This window comes from Phodopus roborovskii, unplaced genomic scaffold (assembly GCF_943737965.1).
Source record: "Phodopus roborovskii unplaced genomic scaffold, PHOROB, whole genome shotgun sequence".
Taxonomy (NCBI): Eukaryota; Metazoa; Chordata; class Mammalia; order Rodentia; family Cricetidae; genus Phodopus; species Phodopus roborovskii.
Genome location: NW_026126434.1, coordinates 3,222,443 through 3,246,185, shown reverse-complemented (window position 1 = coordinate 3,246,185; position 23,743 = coordinate 3,222,443). Strand labels below are relative to the sequence as shown.

General features: G+C 41.3%; 1 protein-coding gene across 6 annotated transcripts in view; it reads left to right on the top strand.

Annotated features, from left to right (window-relative positions):
* The window catches only part of Rcor3 (REST corepressor 3), a 39,517-nt gene extending 19,417 nt beyond the window's left edge, over positions 1-20,100 (top strand). For 3 of the 6 annotated variants that reach the window (XM_051186657.1, XM_051186662.1, XM_051186659.1), the window contains 4 exons: positions 2,974-3,051; positions 10,094-10,151; positions 16,953-17,194; positions 17,682-20,100. In XM_051186657.1, coding sequence (XP_051042614.1) covers positions 2,974-3,051; positions 10,094-10,151; positions 16,953-17,194; positions 17,682-18,026 — 723 coding nt within the window. In that variant the 3' untranslated portion in view covers positions 18,027-20,100. The remainder of the gene's footprint in view (positions 1-2,973; positions 3,052-10,093; positions 10,152-16,952; positions 17,195-17,681) is intronic. The other 3 variants (XM_051186658.1, XM_051186664.1, XM_051186663.1) reach the window with 3 other exon arrangements.
* The last annotated feature ends 3,643 nt before the right edge of the window (positions 20,101-23,743 follow it).

The window sequence follows — 23,743 nt, the reverse complement described above, 5'->3', positions numbered from 1 at the left end:
GGCCCATGATCTCCACTTGTAATTCCACTTTTGTACTTATAATCTATTTTAACATTTATTCAGTCCTTCATTTTTTGTGTTTGTTTGTCTGTGCATGCCATATAGCACAGCACCCTGTGGAGGTCAGGGGACAACGTGCAGCATGCAGTTTTCTCCTTCTTTATCAGACTAAGGTCATCAGCCTTGGTGGCTCAGCCCTGTCCACTAAGCCATCTTACCAGCCCCATGTGGGCTATTTTAAGTTTTTTTTCCTTGGTTATTCATGTAATTGTGACATAGTAAAGTTTTCTATTAGCACTTCCTCTCACACCGACCAAGTGGCTGTCTCCCAACTTCCCTGGCATCTGTCAGCATCATCACACACTCACTGACTCCACTGACCACCATCCATCACTCACTGACCATCACCCGTCACTCACGGACCACCATCCGTCACTCATTGACCATCACCCATCACTCACTGACCATCACCCGTCACTCACGGACCACCATCCGTCACTCATTGACCATCACCCATCACTCACTGACCATCACCCGTCACTTACTCACCACCATCCCTTAGTCACTGACCATCACCCATCACTCACTGACCACCTCCCATCACTCCACCACCATCTGTCACTCATTGACTACCACCATCCGTCACTCACTCACCACCATCTGTCACTCACTCATTACCACCTGTCACTCACTGACCACCACCTGTCACTTACTGACCACCATCCGTGATTCCTTTGAGTTTCTACTGTCATCTTAACAAAAAGGGTCTCAGTTTTGTTTCTAAATTACTCTTGTTTCTTGTTGGTGCTTTTTTTTGTTTGTTTGTTTGATTGTTTTGACAGTGTCATTCTACATAGCTCTGACTCTCCTAGAACTCACTACATAGACCAGGCTGAACCTGAACTCACAGAAATCCTCTGCCTCTGCCTCCCAAGTGCTGGAATTAAAGACATGCATCACCAACGCCCAGCCCATCGTTCCTATCCTTAAAGAGAGGTTTCTTAATTGTGTAATTAATATTTCTGATTTGAATTGTATTAATCTAAATTCTCATCTCATTCTGTCTTCTGCGTTGCTATTAGAAATGTCTTTCTGAAAAGCAAATGTGATCATGATCTTGATTTAAAAAATCTTCTGTTTTCTTCAGTCTTTAAGCAAAATTGAAATTCTTTGGCATAGTTCATGATACTTTGGTTCTCTGCTCTGGTCCTACATTCTTCCCTTTTTCTTAAATGCTGTTTGCCTAGAGTTCATTCTGCCTCCCAACCTTAGTTGCCTGGCTGAATGCTATCAAACTTGGTTTAGGTTGTTATCTCTTCTGGAACATATCTCCCTACCACCCACCCCACCCCACCCCACCTTTATCGTCTTATCCGCTCTCCCTTTTCCTCTGTGTGTCTTTTTAACATGGTCAACTGATTTACACTCTGGGAAAAAATGGCTGCTCGTCCTGGTGAAAAGCAAACCAAGCAGGATGGGTGGGTGAGGTGGGGTGTAGTAAACAAACGGTTCTCCCCCACATGTAGTGTTCTAAAAGGGGACTGTCATCATAGAGTGATAGTTTAAAACTTGGTTTACCCTTAGATTGCCCCTCTTACATGATTACCCTAAAGGTTTCTTCCATGAATGGTCCCAATGGGAGCAGAGTCACATCTGTTTGTTCCAGTGCTTTGATAGACGGGGAACAATCTAAGCACAGTGTGAATTTCGTGTTGGCCAATATATGGTTTCTGTCAGTGAAAAACTACACCGAGTTGACTAAACATCCCACACACCTCCGTTGTGTGGCAGCCATAGCAGCTCACTGTATGTTGGGAACCACACACATCTGATGTGGGATGCGGGGAGAATCACAAGTAACCTTTATTCTACCGTATAGTAACTCAGAGGTTGCAGTCAGTTTGACACCCATCTTCACACTAGCCTGAATATCTTTATAAGGCCAAGTGCCATCTTTACTGTAGCATTTATTCATTTCTTAACCATTTAAAGTATATGAAATTACCATTTTTGCTACATTCCTATCTTTTCATGTTTCTCATTGAAGATTTTGAATGTTCTGCCCAATAAATATCCTTTCCCCAAAAGATGTAGGTTTTTTAATTGAAGATTTTACATAATGTAATAACTTTTAAGAACATGTATGTTGTGTTATATCAGAACTAATTGTATTTACCTCACAGAATTGTTGTGAGAATTGAGTGGTTTTTTAGTGTATCAAGAATGATGTTTTATACCTAGCAAATATTGGGCATTATTATCATTATTATTACAGGAACATTTGCCATTTTGTCAGAACATTATAGTAATGAGAAATGGTGATAGAGTTTAATCTTTGTGTATGCCAGCTACCTTTGGTTACAAAAGACACTGTTAAATGATGTTTAAAGACTGTGTATTAGACCCTGTGGGTGCTTAAAGGACAATAGGATGAGCCAGGCAGTGGTGGCTCATGCCTTTAATTCCAGCACTCAGAGGCAGAGGCAGGCAGATCTCTGAGTTTGAGGCCAGCCTGGTCTACAAAGCAAGTTCCAAGACAGCCAGGACTACACAAAGAAACCCTGCCTCAAAAATAAAACAAACAAAAAAGAACAATAGGACTTTTCATTTGAAGCATATATGTATTTTTCAAATAATTTGTTTTATTTCTTAAAGAAAGAAATTATGTGATTTAAGATCAGAGTACTCAGTGGTAAAGCGCTTGCCTACCAGGAGAGAAACCTTGATCAGTACTCAGCACTGACCCCTCCCCTGACAAAAAAAAATCTGTTATTGTCTTACTCAGACTTACCCATCTACCAAGTATGTGGCAGCAGGGCACACCTCGCAGTGATAATTATGTCTGTCCTCCTCAACTAACCCTAAGAAGGTTTTGACATATGTCCTGTTTTTATGTAGTGCTATTCATTTTTGTAGTGCTCACAAAGATGTACCAAGTACATGGTCTGACTCACATCTTGTTGTTTTGTGAAGGTTCAGAACGCTAAGCAAGTAAACAGTGCGCTTAAGCAGAAAATGGAAGGTGGGATTGAAGAGTTCAAACCTCCTGAGGTATGATGCTGAACACGCATGTGATGAAGCACCTTTTCCTTTTGAGTTTCCCAGTGCTCAGGTTCTACTCCTGTCCTTTTTGAACGTTTCACAATGTATACATTTTATCATGACTAATTTTTCATTCACATAGTTATCTTTTGAGTCTTGGCTGATGTTTTCATATTTAAATTAATTCACTTTTCCCCCTGCCCTCAGCAAGTTCTTTGAAAAGCATCATCATTGAGGACAAGCATGAGACTAGAAGGTCTGGGGAGGGAAAAGCATACACAGTCTGGGAACAAGCAGTATTTGCTCAAGCCCTTTTCTGCCCTGTGACTTTTTTCTGCCCTGTGACTTGGTAACACTGCAAGACTAAATCACAAGGGATTTTTCTCAAAGTCTTATTTTAAAACACTTATTTTTGGCTTAAATTTCAATGAAGGTTTTACTGTGCATATTTATTTTTTTATATTCTGCCTGAAAATACAAAGTCTCATATATAAAGATATGTATTACCCATTTTTTCAGCCTTATTTGTAATTTGTTTCTATGTTCATAGTAATTATAGTAGAACTTAAATGCCCCTAAAATCCAGTCAAGTCTTTTTATAAAATTTTGGCTGTAAAAATCTTTGGTTTTGGTTTTTTTTTTTAAAGACTTCCAAGTTCAATTCATATTCTGAATTGGTCTTTCTATGTATATAGTAACCAAATATTGTATGTGTCCCTGTGGGTCCTGTCTATGCCTCCTACATCTGACTGACATATCTAAAGAGAAAATGGGGGAAGAAAACAATAGAGTAGATATTGCTCCCCACTTCAAGATTAGATAGGGCAACAAGGGAAAATGCATAGCCCAGGATCTTATTTCAAGCCCCATAAGTAAACTAAATACACTCCAGTGACACTCAATTAAGAGAGGTACAATACAAGATATATTATTTTCCTATATTATTGCAAGAGAAAACTTTAAAATTTGAATTAGTTATTTTAATTTTATATCTAATCATACAGTAAATATATATAAAGCAAATTTTCAGATGCTAACAATTTCCTAACTTAAAAATTATCTGAGTACAGCAGGTATTAAACACAGGACAGGGTCCAGGCGTAGTGGTGCATGCCTTTAATATCAGCGCTCTGGAGACAGAGACCATAGGGACAAGCCAGAGGGATAGGCATCACTTCATAAAGAGAAAGCTGGGGTGGGGGGGGGGGGAATTGGCTCAGGCGGATGCTGACAGCTTCAGTTTGATCCCAAGACCCACATGACAAAAACAGAGAACTGATTCCTGAAAGTTGTCCTCTGACTTCTACACATGCATCTATACACGCATTATGACACATGTGTCCCCCATTTACATATGCATCGTGACACACGTACCCCCCCAAGTAAATAAGTAAATAAACATTATATATAAAAAACACAACTATGGGACTACTAATAAGAACTGTATGCTGTGTTTGAGAATTTAAAGGCTGGAGAAAGATGACTCCATGGTTAAGAACACTGGCTCTTCTTCCAGAGGACCCGGGTTCAATTCCCAGCACCTCCATGATGAGAGCTCACAACCATCTGCAACTCCAGTTCTAGGGAGTCTGCTGCTGTCTCCTGGCCTCCACAGGCATCAGGCATGCACTTGGCACACAGTCATATATGCAGACAAAAACACCCACACAAATAAAATTTTAAAACAAACAAAAACAATGTTTAGGATTTTAAATAAAATAGAGAATTTCTAGATGTACTAAAACTTCCAAGAGGTGTGGGGAAAGCCCAGATAATTTTACAGAAAAACATACCAAAGCCCAAGGAAAAGTAAATTCTAACCTTAAGTTTTCCATAATATTGCAGGGTAGCTTCACTCATTACCATGGTTTAAGATGGGAAAGTGCCGTAAGCAGCTGGCGTTGACTGTGTGCTCCCTTGGTCTTTAGATGGTCAACTGAAGTGGTATGGCTGCTGCGTGCCAGGAGTCCAGCACCTCAGAGAGGTTGCTAACTTACTCAGGGTCACCATGTAGTAAATAGTGGCATGTCCTGTAGCTCAGGTTGTTAGACCCAATTGGTTAATGTGCATAGTACTACTGTAAATGTGCAGAAAGTGTCATAGAACAGCAAACTGTTTGGTCATTTTTCACATTTTAAGTCAGCTACCGGGATAGAAATTATCAAATGTTTTGATATAAGAACAATGAGCAAAGTGGGTTCACTGCAGTCTGGATGCACGCACATGGCTGAGTTAATGATCTCACCCAGCTTGAAGTGCATGCAACTCCATCATCCAGAAAGTCTCCACAGTAAATTTGTGATTAGCATGTTCTTGCTGCTTTCTAGCTATATTCTGAAATACATCACATGAAGGACATAGAAAGACAACCTTCTCACTCTTAGGTTAGACTTCACCAAGAGCACTGTTAATGACCCTTGAGAGTTATGTCATTAAACGCAGCATTCATCCTTCTTGAGTAGCTTTGCTTATTAATTTAGTTTGAAGTTTATTTTATCTAGAATAAGATTTGATGAAGAAAATTCATTCACTTCTACAACTATTTATCAATCACTTATTTCATGCAAGCCAGGACTTAGGTACTGTGTAAAGGGTCGGAGGAGGAGAAAACACATAGAGATGAGGTAATTTTCCCCCACCTGATTAAAATATACTTGTAATCTAGATATCATCTCATAACAGATCAAAGTGTAGACCTAAAAACAAACGCTCAAGGAAAGCCACTGAGCATTACTCATTCTGCCTGGAACCCTCAGGAGAGACTCTAATGAGGACGGGATAAACGGGGTTTGTGCACCTATGAAAAGTTCAGAGGGGGTCCCAGGCAGAGAGAGGGTAACAGGTGAACTGATACTGAGATTCAGTGAAAGTATAGGGCTTGTCTTTTCTCAAGAATCTTTCCTGCCTAGAAAGGCAATCTTAGATGCAGAGAGGAATGAACACCTGGTATGGGAAACATAAACAAGGATGTTATAGAGATGCTAAGCAGGGTGTAGATGCTTTCATGAAAGCCAGGAGATGTCTTTCAATTGGGTACAAGGGGAAAGCCCTGCAGCTTCTTTAACGTAGACATAGGTGATGAAATGATGTCATTATAGGAAAACTGTTTTGGCAGTGTCCGGGCAAACATGCTTGCTGCTAAAATGTTGGGCATGTGAGGTGTGTGGTAACAAGTATATAGAATAGCTTAGCCACAGGAACGAGGGAACGAACACAAGAGATAAATCCACTTCAGAATTAGAAATGCATGTTTCTCTCTGAAAACATGGGCTGGGGTGGAGGAGCTGTGTGTGGTTTATGACTGTGGCAGAGAGGTGGGGGGCAGTGAAATCCATGGCTCTGGGAGGGAGGAGGCGATAACTGACAGGGAAGACACTTGCAGTCCCGCCCCCCCCCCTTGTTTGCTTCCAGACTTATGGTGGTGCTCAGGCTCCCAGCCCTGGGCAGGGAGATTGACTTGGTAACTTCCCAGCCCTTCTGAGAGGACGTGAGTGTACAACTGACAAAATGGACTGTCAGATGAAGACACTGACTCACAGGGAGGGTTCAGTGCATATTGTTACTCCTACTGTCTTATTCCACGTAGTTGCTTTTGAAACAGGCTTTTCGGATTAGTTTGTGCTCTGACAACTACAGAGTTTAGCTTTCGGTCACGAGTCATATTCTAGTTATCCTTTCTTTAAAGTTTCTGGGGTCAGTAATGTAAAGGACTCCGGTATGTTTAAAATTCCTTGTCCTCTTTCTCTTCACCCTCCCCTGCCCTCCTATCTCCATTTAACAAACATTTAAGCCTAACCAGTTTCAGCATCCCCTTCCTGCAATTTCCCACCAGAGCTAGGGTTTAAAGACCATTAACTATTTAACTTTTTCTGAGTTCTGTTTTAAATGGTTGGCCCTCCTTTTCCTTCCCTTTAACACTGAGGTATTGCGTTATCTTGTTGCTTTTACACACATGTATACAGGCAGGTCTCAGATCTTATACTCAGAATTCACTTTTCTCTCTTTCTCCTGGAGGAATATAATCTCATCCCTCCACAGCGTTAGGGTTACGGACAGCAGGCATGTGTGGTAGTAGTTATGGCAGTGCCTGGAAACTGAGTCCTGTTCCTTCAGTCACTTTGTAGTTTTCACACAACTCCCCGTGTGTGCCAGCTGTTCCTACTGTTCCAGGATGATGCATATCTTCATTCCACACTGCTCCATATCAGTTTAACAGCCATATTTGGGTTCAGCCAAAAACCTAGTGTTCTGTCCCAGTGCTGAAGATATGTGAGGACAGCATTGTGTCCTCGGAAGCCATTTAGGAGGGGACACAATATAACTTTTTTTAAAAAGCTTATAGGCTAGCATAAAACCTTCACATTTAAGTAATGTGTGAATGGCTCCATTGTTAAAAAATTTTTTTCTCAAACCTTCAAAAGTGGTTTGGATACATGAATATTGTGTTTTTGTCCACGTGAAACCGGAGCTCCTTCTGAATGTCCCAGTGCCCAAATGAAACTCAGCTTCACCTTTCCCCCTCTTCCCTGTGCCAGATGAGCACTTCTCAGCCTCGCCGCCTTCTGCTGGCTCTCCAAGCTTGAGAGCCATGTTCTGGTAAAACCATGCCCCCACTGCAGGTCCTCTTCCTCCCCCCACTCCTGCCCAACACAGCTATTGGCTTGTCGGTCTTAGTGCAGGCTCCCCAGCCTTGTTCTTGTCACCTTCCTGTGGTGGGTGGCCTTTGCTCTGCTCTAAACCCTGCGGAGTTGCCCTTCTCCCCACACAGACCTGAGGACTCTCTGCAAAGTTTACATGAAAGTGCACTTTTATAGTGTGCATATTTGTTTCATTTTTGTTCACTGACCTGGGCACTGTCTCCTATCTCACTCAGAGCAGTCTGTGAAGTGAGTACTGCTGTTTGTCCAGGAGACTCCCAGTAGGAGGAGCTTGCCTGACCATCACAGCTCTGTGCGTGTCTATTGCCATAGATAATAAGCACATACAGTACAAACTCACTGAAACTCTGCAGACTTTGCCCAGATGAAAACCTGACAATGTCTGTGCAAGAGAATGACTCTACCATCCACAAGACTTGACAGGTAACTCACTCAGAAGCAACAGCTGGAAAAAAAAAAAAAATGAGTCAAGCACTTCAAAAAGAATGATTTGAGCAACAGAGAGTTAAAGAGTTCGAGAAAAATATTGAAGCCTTCAAAGCACAAAGCCCCATGTCATGGTCATGTGGTTTTTCAAAACCAAAGTATACTGTTCCATCCATAGTTAGAAAAGCAATGCCCAAAATGAAGCGAAAGCATGTCGACCAAACCATTCACTGCCTCAAAGGAGGAGCCAGGCCCCCTCAAGAGGGCTCATCTGGTAAAGGAGCGTGCCACACAGGCCTGGCAACCAGAGCTTGATCCCTGGAACCCACATTAGGTTGGAAGGAATGAAGCGACTTCTCGGAGTTGTTCTCAGACCTCCACACATGCACATGCGTGCACAGCACAGACATGCACCATACATACAACAATAATAAATAAGTATTGTATAAAAAGAATGAGCCAGTTTATGTTTTTGTTTTCCTGGGTCAGATTAAGTTTCAGTAGACCCCTTCTTTCTTTCACCATTCACTCTGAAATATTTGGACCCATTTTAAATGGTTCCAGTTCCAATTCCCAGGAATTAGCAGTGAGCTCCTGTGCTTTGGACTCAGCAGCTTCAGGTACTCACACAGCAGCAGCAGTAGCTCAGCTTCTGCCCCTTCCTCCAGGCTGCTGTCTTTCAGGGAACCTGCTTGAGTTTCCGGGTTTGTTACACTGTTTCCTTTTCACTGAGGGGCGGGGAATGGGGACTGAAATATTCTCTGATCTGTGTCGCTAGACCTCTTTGTATATTTCATTTTGAAATAGGTCTCACTAACTTGTCTAGGCTGTCCTTGAACACTGCCTGCCTCAGCCTCCCAAGTAGCTGGAATTACAGTCCTGCAACCCCAGGCAGGCCCAGCTGGCCAGCTCCGTGTGTCTCAGAACCTGTGATCCTTCGCCTCACATCAAGGTCCTTGAAGCTTGTTACCTGGCTGCTGCCTGGGCTGTATGTCGTCCCCTTTTATCTCTCCTGAAATTCAGTCATTTCTGTTTCCTTGGTTTTTTGTTTTGTTTTATTTTTTTGTCCTTCCTTCCTTGCTCTGGGTCTTTTTAAGCTTTTTCCTTAAAAGTCCTCTCAAAATTTTGTTTCTGACTTTGGAGTTGTTTCTTTCTTCTGAATACTTGTTTATAAGGAAGTGTAAACCTGTTTCTCTGGTGTCACCCAGAGGTGAGAACTGATGTCCCCTCTGGAAGGACACTGCCTGCCCGTTTGCCCAGTGGGTCCAGGCACTGTGCCAGCTTCAGCTGCCTTTACCTTGGCAGGGCCTCCTCTGCTTATCTATGAGCCGGTGAACTGGTTTCTCTCCCTCTCCTAGTAAAGTAAAGGCTCTTGACTTACTCATCAGTGGACTGAACTACCGAAACCTGGCTAGGTGGTGGCTACTGCTTTAACAGTGACTTGGAGAGAAACATTAGGAAGTCCTGGGATTTAAAAAAAAAAAAAAAAAAAACAATAAAATAAAAGGTCTTACCAATGAATCATTTTCTGCCTCAGCTCAGGAATTTAAAGAAATGGCTTAGGGCTTGAGTTAATCCTCCATCCTCAACCTGATTTATACAACTGTCATAGGAGAAAGCATAGGTTTTATTTAATGTGAAGCGACGAAATATTAGAGCCACAGACCTTCTCAAAGAAAATGGCCTCTTAGATGTTAAAAACTGTGATATGTAACAGGAGCATTGTAACTTGAAAATGAGTGATGTACCAGTGTTATTCAGTCTCCCAAGTGGGTGCATTTTTCTCATAGTCTTCATGTGTATAAAAGGTAACTCAAGACATATTGAAGCCTTGTGAAAGTGAAACCTCCATGAGTCAGCATATCGGTCTCATGTCTATGATTTGGTGAAAAAAGTTTTTAAAAAAACAAGTTGGAAAAATGTCTGTCTTCATATCCTCATTAGGAAACTTCTTTTTAATTTTGTAGTCAAATCAGAAAATTAATGCCCGTTGGACCACAGAGGAGCAGCTTCTAGCAGTGCAAGGTATACTAAAGATAAGCAGTATTGTTGTTCATTATTGACTGTCATGAAAGGCAACTGCCATAGTTCTCCCTCCTGTAGAAGTGGGTCAAGAAAGGGCTGCGTTCACCACGCCGCCCTGGTAACCAGGGATTGTGTGTCCTGTCTCTGGTGCAGCATACTGAATTTGTTCATTTAGGGTCCTGAGGAGTGCAGCCAATCATGTGGCACCCTGTGGCTCAGCTACGGGGTGTGTTACTGTCACATTGGTGACTCGGTATAGTATAAACTATAAGTTTCTTACTTGTCTAGTCCCTCTTTGTTTCTCTATTTGATAAGCGTGAGGTTGTGAAAATATTAACTATGTGCTTTTGGTGTGTCATGGCTCACAAAGAGACAGACCACTGAGTACCTTTAAGCGACCGCAGACCCGGTGGAAGTGCACTACCGTAGCCGGTGCGGTTTGTGACAACACCCAAAGGCATGCACCCATGGGCAAACGGGAACACTGTAAACTTGGATTGTCTTCTGTTTGAGCTGCTTAAGGGCAAATTGTACATTTTCTGTTGAGCATAGATTTTATTTCTCTTTAAGATGAACTATCTGCAGAATTTGTTGTGTAAATTAAATGTGCTCTACTTATTGTTTGGTGAGCCCTCATTGTGTTGAGCACTAAGAGCTTTCTTACGGGGTTAACTGCTGTGAGAGTGACACTCGTGGGAAGTGTGAGCACATAGTTTATAATATTTCCAAACACTCATCCTTCTCTTTGTGTAGAGGTTGCATCATGTGCATTTAGAACTCTGCTAAGAGTTTGAGTAGGCCTTCTTTTATTCATGCAAAGCCATTCTCCTCCCTGAAGTGTCACCTGAGAAGACCGAACCCTGATTTTTAGTGTTTGGCTAATATGTCAATTCTGTGCCGTAATAGGAGTTATTCCGGCAAAGGATTTTCTGAATAGGATCCCCAAAGGAAATTTGGAGTGATCTTTCTCCCCGTAGCACTTGAGATTTGATGGTATTGAGATTTGACAGCTTTCAGGGGCAGAGCCCACCTTGATTGGACTATACAAACCTGCACACATGGAAGGAGCTGTCTGTGTGCAGACATCCTAAAAGTATTCAAACGATAGAAGACAGTGCCAGTGCTCAGAGCCAAGCCTTTCCTTCCTGCTGAGGCATGCGCGGGTTCAAGGATGCACATTTAGAAAGTGGCTATTAAGTAAATTAATCTAACAGCATCTGCCTGGAAGGATGCTCAATCTTAGGATTTTAAAGGTCCTCATAAAATAATGTGTTAATGCCTCGGTTTTAGTTCTTTAGACTAAAATTATTTGGAATTTTTGTTTTCATTCTGTTTGGACTTTTTGTTTCTATTGTTAGTACATAAAATAAAACTGTCTATTTGTGCTTAAAGTAATTGTTCTAGAAATGTCTAAATGGCACTGTTTTGTCCTACGTGCCCACACATTTACATAAATACCTAGAAGTGTATCTTGTTAAGGGCAGTGTCCTGTGCTTGAGTCTCATTGGTTGAGGCGTACAGGTAACTGTAGTGTCTGTTTAACATGTAGACTTTGCTAGTAAGGCTCTACTTAGTGAGCAGTTTTTTTCTTTAATATTTATGATAAATCTTTATGTGGTAAATCCTCTAGCAGTCCTTTCAGTACTGTAAAGCAATAATAAATTGTTTTGATATTGACATGTTTTAATTTGTGTGGCACTTTACATTCAGGATATTTAATACATGTGTACTGCTATGATACCCTTTGTAAAATGCTCTGTCTTGCTCATAATGGACTGTTACAGTGATCTAAAGAAATGAATGGATACCATTGTTGAGATCAGCAACTCAATTTGAATGCACTTCCTTGATAACTCTTTTAAAAGCAGAAAGCAAAAGAAGTCACTTTCATCCCTAGGTTTTAAATAGCATAAGCACCTTTGCTGTTGTTATCAGCCAGTTGCTGACTGCCGAAGCGTTCCCCCTTCCTCGCTCCCCTCGTGGAAAGTGGAGCCAGGAGTCATCCGGCTGTGGCAGGTTTCTGTGCCTGTTAAATTCCGTGTGTCCATTCTAGCTCTGCCGTGAGCTCGGTGGCTTTCTTTATGCGTCCAAGGGGGCATCATTAGTGTGTGCGCCAATAGGAACAGCTCTTATCCCACTTCTCCCACCCATGTGTGTGACTTCTTTCGTGCAGTGGAACAAGTTCTGGCTATTGGCCATCCTCAGGGAAACATACGTTTGTGTGATAGCTCAGGAGTGCGGTGTGCTCATGTCCTAGTGCTTAGAGATTCAGCTCTCTGACCTTTATGCTATTTCAGGAAAAACAAAATTTTATAGAGATGTCAGCTTTAGTTTTCATTTTACCAGCCATGGCTTTTAAAACAGGGACTGGAAGCAGTGTCCAGAGGGCCGCGCCCGCCCGTGCTTAAGTCGCCGTCACTTTGGAGCTCGCACTGTTGAAGTTGCAAATCTAGAAATTGCTCTTTTAGATTTATCTCCTAGTTAGCCCTAAACTGGAATGGTTCATAAAGTGGAAGGCAGTAGGTTTGGCCTTTGATTAAAAAGGTAAAGATGGTAAATCTAGTACATGAATAATCAATAGGAGGTAGACATAGGAAACTCTTAACTTTTCTGTCTTAAAGACACGCTTTTGATTTGAAGTATCCCTTGTGTTGCAATAGGGCCATAAAAGTGGACGTCCTAGAGTCTGTCAGTCTCTGTCAGCTTACCTCCGATAATCACTCAGATTTCCCATCGTTTTGTGTTTGCAGTGGATTTAAATTTACAACATGGCGGGTGTGAGTACAGGGCCCAGAGAGAAAGTAGGAGACAATGGAAGGGAAGTCATGCTTTGGACTTCACTGTCCACACAGCTGTTACTGTCTGTGTGCTGAGTTAATAAAGAAGTCTACTGGAGGCAGAGAAAAACAAAAACAAAAACAAAACAAAACAAAATATGCATCCCAGAGTTGTGAGTTTAGAATGTATCTCTCGGTTATTGAAAAGAACCATATTCTCAGAGGTTCTAGATAGCATACTCTATTTCAAAACTTGACTTTTGATAAATTTGTATTTCCCAATTACATTCAATCCATTAAATTACTCTTTTAAGAAACTTTGATGTGAGAAGCAGGGGAAAGTCCCCTAAAGCTCTCCTGCCTTTGAGCTCCTCAGCATTGAGAGTGGAGTGTTTGGCTTTCTGTTGTCTCCAGTGCCAGAAGCGGTGCCCATGCCATGCTCTCTGGAGTCCATGACTGCAATTGGGAGCCACGGTCTACATGTTCTTAGAGCAGTCCCCAACTCAGAGTTCAGGCTGTTCGGGTCTTGCCTGCATCAGTCTTTATTGGTAAGGAAATTACCTTTAACAGAAAGAAGAAAGACAGAGAATAGAATGTTTAAAACTCATTGTGTAGTGGTGTGTTTATGCTGGGTAATGTAGAATAGTGATGAGGAAGTGTGGGCCTTCATAAAATGTGATGGAAACAATCCCTTGGTTCCATTTTTCTGAACTCCCAGACAACACTTTAAAAAAAAAAAAAAAAATCTACCAAGTATTGGGAGTAATCACTTGCAAGAACAGGAAGTTGGGAAAGCTGACTGAGAAGAGTATTTACCTCTCTGGGGATTTACAGCTTTGGGTCTGGAGGGGGTCCCCAGATGTTCACCCCACTGACCTTTGAAATTTGACCTCTTAGTCTTAGCAGTGGGACTTTCACTCAGATATGTCTTAAACCATTTGACATACTTAACCATTGCATTTAAGTCCTTTCCTGGGGGAAGCAATAGATTGCCCTGCTTGTTACAGGCCACTTGAAGAGCTTGGGCCACCTCTCCCCAGGGTACAGAGTGGGACTTGGTGGCTCCAGTGCAGTACCATGTCTTTAGTCTAGTTGGTCCCTGCCACTTACTGCACCAGGCTGTCCTCTGGTTACCTGATGGAGACTTTTCTGAAGAAGCAGCCCCCGGACACCAGCTGTCTGCTCACCGTGATATAGACCTTAAGTATTTCAGCTTCCAGATTATAATTTTTAAAGGATTCAATCTTCTAGCAAAACAGACTGTTGAGCCAGGGAATTGCAAGGCATAGTACCTAGTTTCAATCCCTAGAACCAAGGTTAAGAGGGAAGGAAGGTAGGAAGGAGGGAGGGACGGAGGGATGGAGGGACGGAGGGACGGAGGGAAGCAAGCAAGCTATGGTAGTGTGTGCACTTGCAGTCCCAGTAGTGACCAGCCAATCCCTGGGACTCTGGCCTGCCACCCTAGCCTACTTGGTGAGCTCCAGGACACAGAGAGACCCTGTCTCAGGAAACTAGGTGGATGGTAGTTGAGAAACAGCATCTAAGCTAGTCCTCTGGCTTCCATATTCTCGTGTGTGCACACTACATGAACACAGGCATTCACACAGGCACACACACACACTTCAGACCATGTGCACACACACACACACCACATGAACACAGGCATTCACACAGGCACACACACACTTCAGGCCACTGTGTGTGGCCCCTTAGTTTGAGGAAGAACCAGAGAGTCAGCCTCATGATAAAGAAAATCTCATTTCCTGGGCACATTGCACAGACAGCGTTGTAGGAAGCTGGGATGCTCTACTTTTTCTCTGGATTTTTTCCACATTGAGAAACTCTGAGAACACAGGAGCAAGCAGGCGGGACTACCATAGTCTAGAGGAGACCACTAAAGAGCACTGGCTAGTACAAAGCCCGCCCTGCAGGTTGAGGAGATAGGCTCCTGGGTGCACTTGTCCTTGGGACACTAGTTGGGGTCATCTACCAAACCAGAGGGGTCTGCAGGGCAGTGAGAATCTCTCAAGAGTTCATCATAAACATGCCTGGGTAAACACGGGAAAGTCTGGCACCAGAGTCCTCAGAAATACGGCACTTTCACAGGAAGTAGTCTTCAGCTTAGAGTCTATGATTTTGCAAATGTGGCAGTACCGATGCGAAATGAGGCTGGTTAAACAAGAGAGGATTTGGGAGGAAGGGAGCAGTCAAAAGTAATCAAATTCCTGGAAGGGGGTGTCTGTAAATTAAATAGCCCTTGTGAAAATTAGTGCGGAGAGAGCACCCTGCCTGGCTTCTAAATCAGCTCTGTTCTGTGCAGCTTTCTCACGTCTGTCTTTAGATGGCACAGAACCCTTTTGAAGCTGCCACTTCCTAAAGAACACTTAATGGGAAACTACTTGAGTGTTAACAGTAACTATTGTGGGTAAGCTGGTATTTCTGTTGCCATATAAACCCTCCGTGTAACTAGGTCACTGTTAGAATTCACCTTAAACCATGCAAATCAGTTTGGATGTGAAGAAAGTATGTTGATTTATGTTAATTAAATATTGTAACGGATGTCTGTTGTCATGCACGTCTCCCCTTTAGTACAGGACATGTGAGCATAGTTTACAAACCCCTTTCTGTCTGCAGTGAGATGACTGACTCCCTATCCGCCAAGCCCAGCTGGGTGAATTTATCTGGAGATATTTGTTCCCAGATTCTCTGTTGGTGTTTTTGGTAGTTTCCTATAAGCCAATATCAGTAAGGATACAGCATTTCTGGAGTATTGAACGTGTTATCGCATGCCCTCATCTTTGATTACATTAAGTGGCATTTATTTAGACTTCCTTTTTTGTCATCTTTCTCATTCCTTTCATGAACGTTTATTTTTCTGACATCAATACAGTACAGATGAAAAACTTTTGACTTCATTTTGAATTAGGTCCATCCATTTCTAAATATGAATCCTTGTATTTCTTTTGGAATTCACCTGGGCAGACTGGCACCGGTTTTAAGTTCTGAAGCACAGTTGTTGGTCTCAATCCATAAACCAGCTGCTGCCTTTCATACTGTAGTTTAAGGCAGGGTGATAAGCACAGACCTGACCCTTTAGAAGAGCGACTAGCAGTCCTCACACACAGGACCTTAGAGCGATTACATGGGCTAAAAGTCCTCACACACAGGGCCTTAGAGAGATTACATGGGCTAAAAGTCCTCACACACAGGGCCTTAGAGCAATTACATGGGCTAAAAATCCTCACACACAGGGCCTTAGAGCGATTACATGGGCTAAAAGTGAGAGTAGATCCTTTCCTTAACCCATCCCATCCATCGTGATAATTCTGATTTTATAATTTAATTACTTGTATTTGTTGGTAACCTGGTGGGGTCAGCAAGTAATCGTGGTAAGGTTACTATTAAGCCCAAATTGCATTGCTTTTCATTGAGGGGGACCATTGGGCATACTCAGTCATTATAGAGACCTTATGGCACACTCAGCCCACTGAGGAGGATCATACGGCACACTCAGTCATTATGAGGACCTTATGGCACACTCAGCTCAGCCCACTGAGGAGGATAATATGGCACACTCAGTCAGTCCACTATGGGGATAAAGAGATGGTTCCTTCCCATCCAGTTTTGTTTACAAACGGTGTTGCTCAAATTTAGGTGACTGGCTACTAGGGGGAAATAAATGAATGTGGAATTGAGTATGGAACAAAGAATTCAATGCTTTACAATAAATGGACTGTATTTGAGAGTTCAAGAGAGGAATGGAGGAAATAACTGAGTATGTAAAAACATGGTAAGTTTCTGATTGTTCAGTTGAAGGCAAGTGGCTGGCTGGACGAAATGACGTAATTGACGGCTTTCAACTGTGACCCTGATTAATAGCTTAGCTTCTGTCTCAGAACCGGGAAATGAGCAACATTTATCAGAAAGGTTGTTGGTTGCTGGTATTTTGTGTGTGCATGATGTGTAGTACACACAGCTCTCCTTACTGATCCTTCACAGGTGTATTATTTACTTTGCCTTCCAGGTGTCCGAAAATATGGTAAAGATTTTCAAGCTATTGCAGATGTAATTGGCAACAAGACTGTTGGCCAAGTGAAGAACTTCTTTGTAAACTACAGGCGCCGGTTTAACTTAGAGGAGGTATTGCAGGAGTGGGAAGCAGAACAAGGAACCCAGGCTTCTAATGGTGATGCCTCTGCTTTAGGGGAGGAGACAAAAAGTGCTTCTAATGTGCCCTCAGGGAAGAGTGCTGGCGAAGAAGAGGAGGTGTGTTTGTGTCTGCAACTTGAGCTAATCTGAGCTGAGGAGCCACCCTCCTGTGTGGTGCTTTGTGAGGGCAGTATGTGAGGACTAGCTAAAAGAGCTTGAGGCTGACAATACACTTCCTCAGTGACACTTCTCTCGTGGCTGCTAAGTCATAATGACATGCCAACTTCTGGTCCTAGCAGAGCGGAAAGTGTATTATCTCTACTGTTAAGCTGTTTACTAATAAGATGTCTGGTAACTTTTTTGGGTTTTGGGTTTTTTGTTTTGTTTTGTTTAGTTTTATTTTGTTTTTTTACTGGGGAAGGAGGGTTTATTTTGTTTTGTTTTGTTAAAAATAAAAGAAGCTTGTGCTTCCAATAAACACTGGTTTGTTTTGTTTTGATTGGTTTTGTTTTGTTTTTTTTTTCCTGTGACAGCCCAAACTATATTTATCAAGTTTGTTAGGATTTAAATCTCACACGCATATTTTTTGTCTCCTCACCTCTAGGCACAGACTGCACAGGCTCCTCGGACTCTGGGTCCATCACCTCCTGCCCCATCACCTACTCCAACACCAACAGTCCCCGTTGCCACTCTGAACCAGCCCCCACCACTTCTCCGTCCAACACTGCCTGCTGCCCCAGCTCTTCACCGGCAACCTCCTCCACTGCAGCAGCAGGCTCGGTTCATCCAGCCCCGGCCAACTCTCAACCAGCCTCCACCACCTCTCATCCGCCCCGCTAACTCTATGCCACCCCGCCTAAATCCAAGACCAGTGTTGACCACGGTTGGTGGTCAACAGCCACCGTCACTCATTGGGATCCAGACAGAGTCACAGTCCCCACTGCACTGACTTAACCTGGACAAAGTGGCAGTTGTTTTTCAGCCATCACTATACTGTCACTCGTCTGACTGATCCAAAAGAGGAAAACATCCTCCCTAGATACTGAGGCTGCAAACTAGCTCTGTGGCAGTGGACCAGAGCAGGTGGGTGTGACACCACAGGGAGCCTCCTTTCCAGTGTTCACTAGTGGGATCTCATGGGAGCAAAAAGGGTTTTATATACCCAGGGGTTTGTTTATTTTGACTGTATTTATTTTGTTGAGGTTTCTTACTTTCCTGCCTCTTCATACTCAAAGCTGTTAATACAAAAATATTGACTTAGGAATTGTTTAAAAAAAAAAACAAAAAAAAAAATCTCCTTAAGTTTCTTAAGGATTTTTAGCTTTTTGCCTTTTTCTTTAGTTTAAATAAAAAAAAAAAAAAAAAAACTTTCCTATGTTAGGAGTGCAAGAATAAATAGCCTGCATTTCAGATTTTTGATATGTTCATATTCATATTTAAGAAATTATAGCTTCATATCCTTTTTTCAAAATACATTGCTTTTTTTCTAAAGGAACTCTAATATATTCCTTTAAAAGAAAGCAATTAAATCAATTGCAAAGCAATTATATGAAACCACAAAGAATGTATTGAACCTAATAATCCTTTAATATAGTTTGGGGTCCTAGCGCAAAGTCCTTGTTTAAAGGTCACTGGCCCTGTTGTCTATCGGTAACAGAGGTTTGGAATCATTTACTTGCAGAAAAAGGACTTTAAATTTGGTGAGATATGTTTTTAAGTTCTTCGAAGATGTTAATTTTGGGGGAAAAAATGTTTCTAAATGCTATTTGCTTTTAGCTAGTATCTGCCTGTGCTGGAAATTTAGAACAGATTGTATTTTGTCAGTTATGTGGAGGTGGTGGTTATAGAAGTAATTATTTACAGTTTATATTATGAACTTAAAGTTGCCCTCATACTCATTAATAGGGTCTTCATTTAATATAAAGGGTGTTTTTTTGTTGTTGTGGTTTTTTTTTTCTTCTTGATAAATCTCTACTATATGTTTGGATACATTTGTGGGATCCTTGCAGCCAACCTGTGCTTGTGATTTGATTTAGGGTTAAACCATCATCACCCTTCACTAGGTGAACTTGAGAGTCCGTTGTGTTATTGCAATAATTGTGCCGTTAACTAAAGTACTGAGACCCATTTTTAAGAAGAAACTGAAAGTCTTTTTATTCCAGCACGAAATCATTAGCACTTACAAAAAATATTTTATGATGATAGCATTTCAAGTGTGTTACTGGTAGTTTTGGTAGAATAATCTCATATTGGAAGCATGGCTTGTTGCAGAGAGAAAGATTGCTAGTGTCACAGGCTACCCACAGCAAAGGGGTCACGTTTTCCCTGAGTGTTGGAAAAATAGTTCCTTTGTGTAAAGGTTTCCCAGCCATAAAGAGCCCTAGATTTAAATTCATTGGTCAGTTTTAATTTTTAAGTTTTCCTTCGTAAGGACACTCCATTCTGACATAATTGAGAGTAGCTTGCAGGAAAGGAAGGGTCTTTCTTTCTCATTCGATCATCTGAATAGTTTATGTCCCATATAATGTGTAATATTAAAGATTTATTTTTACTTTAAAAGCCATGGAAGACAGTTTTGTATCTTAAGCTGTCAAGAGCATTTTTTTTAAGCACTTGTCTTGTGTCTGTGCACATCACACCTTGACAGCCTTCATTGTCTTGTCTCCTGTCAATAGACCTTCAGTACAGTCTGGGAAATGTCAGTTAAGTTGGTCGGTACCAGTGTCTGTCCCGTTGTTCAGTGTCTTGTGGTTCATTTAAAATGTGTTCTATCCCAGACGTGGTCCTAGGTGCCGTATCTGAGGGATGTGTTGCGATTTTATTTACGAACACTAGAGCATACCATAGGAAAGTTGTAGTTCCATTAGTGATATCACACATGTATATAGTGAAATGTCTTTATTGTGTGCTTTGCATATTTTGTAAATATTTTGCACGTCCTTATTTTTCTTTTTTTGTTTGAGCAGTGTTTGTCCTGGAAGAGTAATATGCTTGCTGCCTAAAGGATTAAAGATTTAAAGGTGTCCATGTCTTCTATTTTTACATAACCTTATGTTGTATGAGAATTTAGGACCTCTTCACTGTGAAATTCTAAATACAGATACACACACACACACACACACACACACATACACACACATATATCAAAGCCTAGAAATCTCTTGATGACCATTTTTGTTAATTCTGAAGTTTTCTTTTTTGAGGGATCTACACCAAAGTGTTTTTATAGCATAACTAAAAATAAATCATACCATTGCTACATCTGTTTATGCCAATAACAGCAATATAGATGGAAACAAAGGTAAGTTATGGTCAAGAATAACCTTACGATTTAGAAAACAGCATACAAGAAGGTGAAAGGCAGCAAGCTTCTGTCTTAATGTGGAGCTCCTTTAGTTAGTAATAATACATGTATGGAGTAAGCCAAGAATGACAGTCATTATTTCTAAAATTATGAATTTCTTTGGCTAAAAGTACAAAATTCAATGATTAGGTAGGTATGCTGTCGGGAGCGGTCTTTGCAGGGCTGCAGTCAGAGCCAGCCAAGCGGCCCCAAGTCTGTACCTGAGTGGGGGGAGTGTGGATGAGGGAAAGACTAGCTATAGATAATAAAAAAAGAGAGAGAGACAGAATAAAAGTCAGGAGGGCAGATCAGTCAATACTGAAATGCCACCAATTTATTTCTTACCAGTCTTATATACCATAACCAAAAAGGGGAACACAGTATCATGTAAATGGAACAAATAGTCTTTTCTTCCTCACTTATTCTAAGAGTTCAGTAACCACACCTTAGCTCCAATTTCTTGTTCCCTAGCCTAGAGGTCAAGGAGTACCCATACCTCAGATTCAACTCCTCCTTCCCTAGCCTTGAGGTCTGAAGTTATTTAGACTAAGACGGCTGAAACATCTTTCTGTAGCCACACCTTTGACCATTAGGTCTTGTGACTTGCTAACAGCTTTGAACTCTGTCCTTGTGCTAAGATGGAGTGCAGCCATCTTTATGGGCACCCACAAATTCCCCCTTCTTAATATAATTAAAAAAGTACCTGTGCTTCTGCTACAGGACAGATGACTGTGTTTGTCTTACTTAGGTAGTCTTCTTCAACCTTACAGCCTTACCAGTCATGAGAAGCACACATTCCGTCATGTGTGTCCTGGCTTAGGTAGCTTGGAGGCAAAAAGACTTTATCCATCTCTGACTACCAGCCTCTGTAATAAAGAACATTAGGGGATAGTGCATAGCTTGATGCCAACACACCTGAGCCAACTTTTCATCAAGAGTTCACAAGCAAGCTTGATAATGCATATGCTTTTGTGGCCACAGCATCTGCAAAAGGAGTAGATGAATCAAGATAAAATGGCCTTTAAAAAATGGTCTTGAGTGGCTTTTGCTATATCAAAATTTAAATCTTCCTATTCAATTGTATTGTATCTAATGATTCATAATCATGTCTGACTCTTACAGAATGAGCTGACTTTTTCCTTCATAGCATATCTAGTATAGCAAAGGTTGTAAACATTGATGATTCCAGTATGTCCATTAACAATTGACACATAATTGATTAAATTACAATTCTCATAATTTCAATAAAATCTTCTCATGGTAAATGAAGTACAAATAACTCCACAATTCTAAACCCTTTCTTTTTACCTCTCTGAAGTCCAATGCACTCAAAGATAAGTTTGAGATACCACAGCCCTTGAGTACTAAAGTATTAACTGCAAAACTTTTGTCCATTATTGAAGATGGACTTTTGCCCAACACCACATTCACAATAGCTTTCAGTTGTCCCAAGATGTAGTGTAACGAACTGATCAGTGCAGCAGACTTGTTGGGAAACTGGAAGTCTTGAACCTAACTGAAAGTCTCTAATCTCCTTTCCTTCTGAAAATCTCAAACCAATTGTTTTCTTTCTTTCTCGGACTGTAAAGTCAGTTAAGCAAGTCTCACTTGAACTGGCTTGGACAGGTTTCCATGGTGGTCTCAGGTCCAGTTTTTCTCTGTTCCACGAATCTCACCAGTCTGGCAGCCGAGCCTCATTTTCTTAGAAACACAAACATGCCCTCGACCCCATATTAGGACAGGACCAGGTCTTTCCAATTGCTCAGTGCATGGATCTCTCTATTTGACTTGAGCAAATGTCTCTCGAGTTCCATCATGCCAGACTCCGCCCGAGGCAGATTGCTCATGGACATTCACATTTAAGAAATTTAAAATGAAGAGTGAATGATTTAATGAATCATGTGGAGACTGGTGTGGAGACTGGGGGCACAACTCCCCTCTCCTTATTTTTAGAAGTTGTGTTTTCAAGGAGCTATGAGCACACTCCACAATTCCTTGCCCTTGTGGATTATAAGGAATGCCAGTTCTGTGTTCAATTTTCCATTGAGCACAAAATTGCTGAAATGCTTTTTTTTTTTTTTTTTTTTTTGTCCATCTTTATAATTTTTGGAACTCCCATGTTAGCAAAACATCTTAAACAGTGACTTATCACATGCTTAGTGGCTTCTCCAGTTTGTGCAGTGGCCATTAAGAAGCCTGAGTATGTATCAACTGCCACGTGCACATTTGGCAGATTAAAATATGTAATTCTGCAATATGAGTAACATCCATTTGCCATAAATGATTAGGAAGCAGGCCTCAAGGATTTACTCCAACATTAGTTACAGGTAAATATTGTGGGCACACATCACATTGACAATTTTTGCAGAGCCGTCTCTCTAGTTAAACCAAACTGTTTTCTTAGACTATTACTATTTTGATGATGAAAGGTGTGTGACTGCTGAGCTAATTCTACCTGAGATAAAGCAACCATTCTTGTCAATCTATCAGCTGACTTATTACCATCAGCCAGTGGGCTGAGAAGGTTTGAATGAGCTCTTATATGACCTACAAGCACGGTGCCTTTCTTTGGTGAATGGCACTTTGAATTTGCTCAAACAGAATTTTAACCTGATTATTACTAGTTTCAGTGTATGGAACGGTTATAAACTTGAAGAGCTCTGAAGAATGACTATCAGTATATAAGTTCAATGAATCATTCATTAGAAGCTGAAAAAACTATTGCAATAGCTCATAACTCAACTATCTGAGCTGAAGCTGGATCTGTCTGTACTACATATTCTTTTCCATCAATAACATAAGCTGCTTTTCCATTAGAAGAGCCATCAGTAAAAACTAACATAGCATTTTTTACAGGATTACTCCTTATAAGTTTAGGGAATACAAAAGGATGCATTAACATAAATTGCAACAGTCTATGAGCTGGAAACTGATTATCAATTTTTCCCAAAAACTGAGCAAAAGTAATTGCCCATGAATCACTGTTTTGAAATAACCAATCAACTTGCTGTTTGGTTTAAGGACCGTGTATTACACTTGGTTCCCTGCCAAAATATCTCCTAGACTCCATTCGGCATTTTTGTACCATACAAGCTACTGCTTCAAAATAAGGATTTAACACTTTGGCTGGGGAAACAGGTAAATGCAACCATAACAATAGTCCCCCTTGCCATAAGATAGAAGTCAGGCTATGCTTTGTGGGAAGCATATATGCCTTCATGGTTTTGCATAGTCAATATAACATACCTGCTGATACTGTATTGCATTCTCCAATTGTAAGAGAACTTGTTTATTCTCTTCAGTCAGCTGTCTAGGTGAATTGG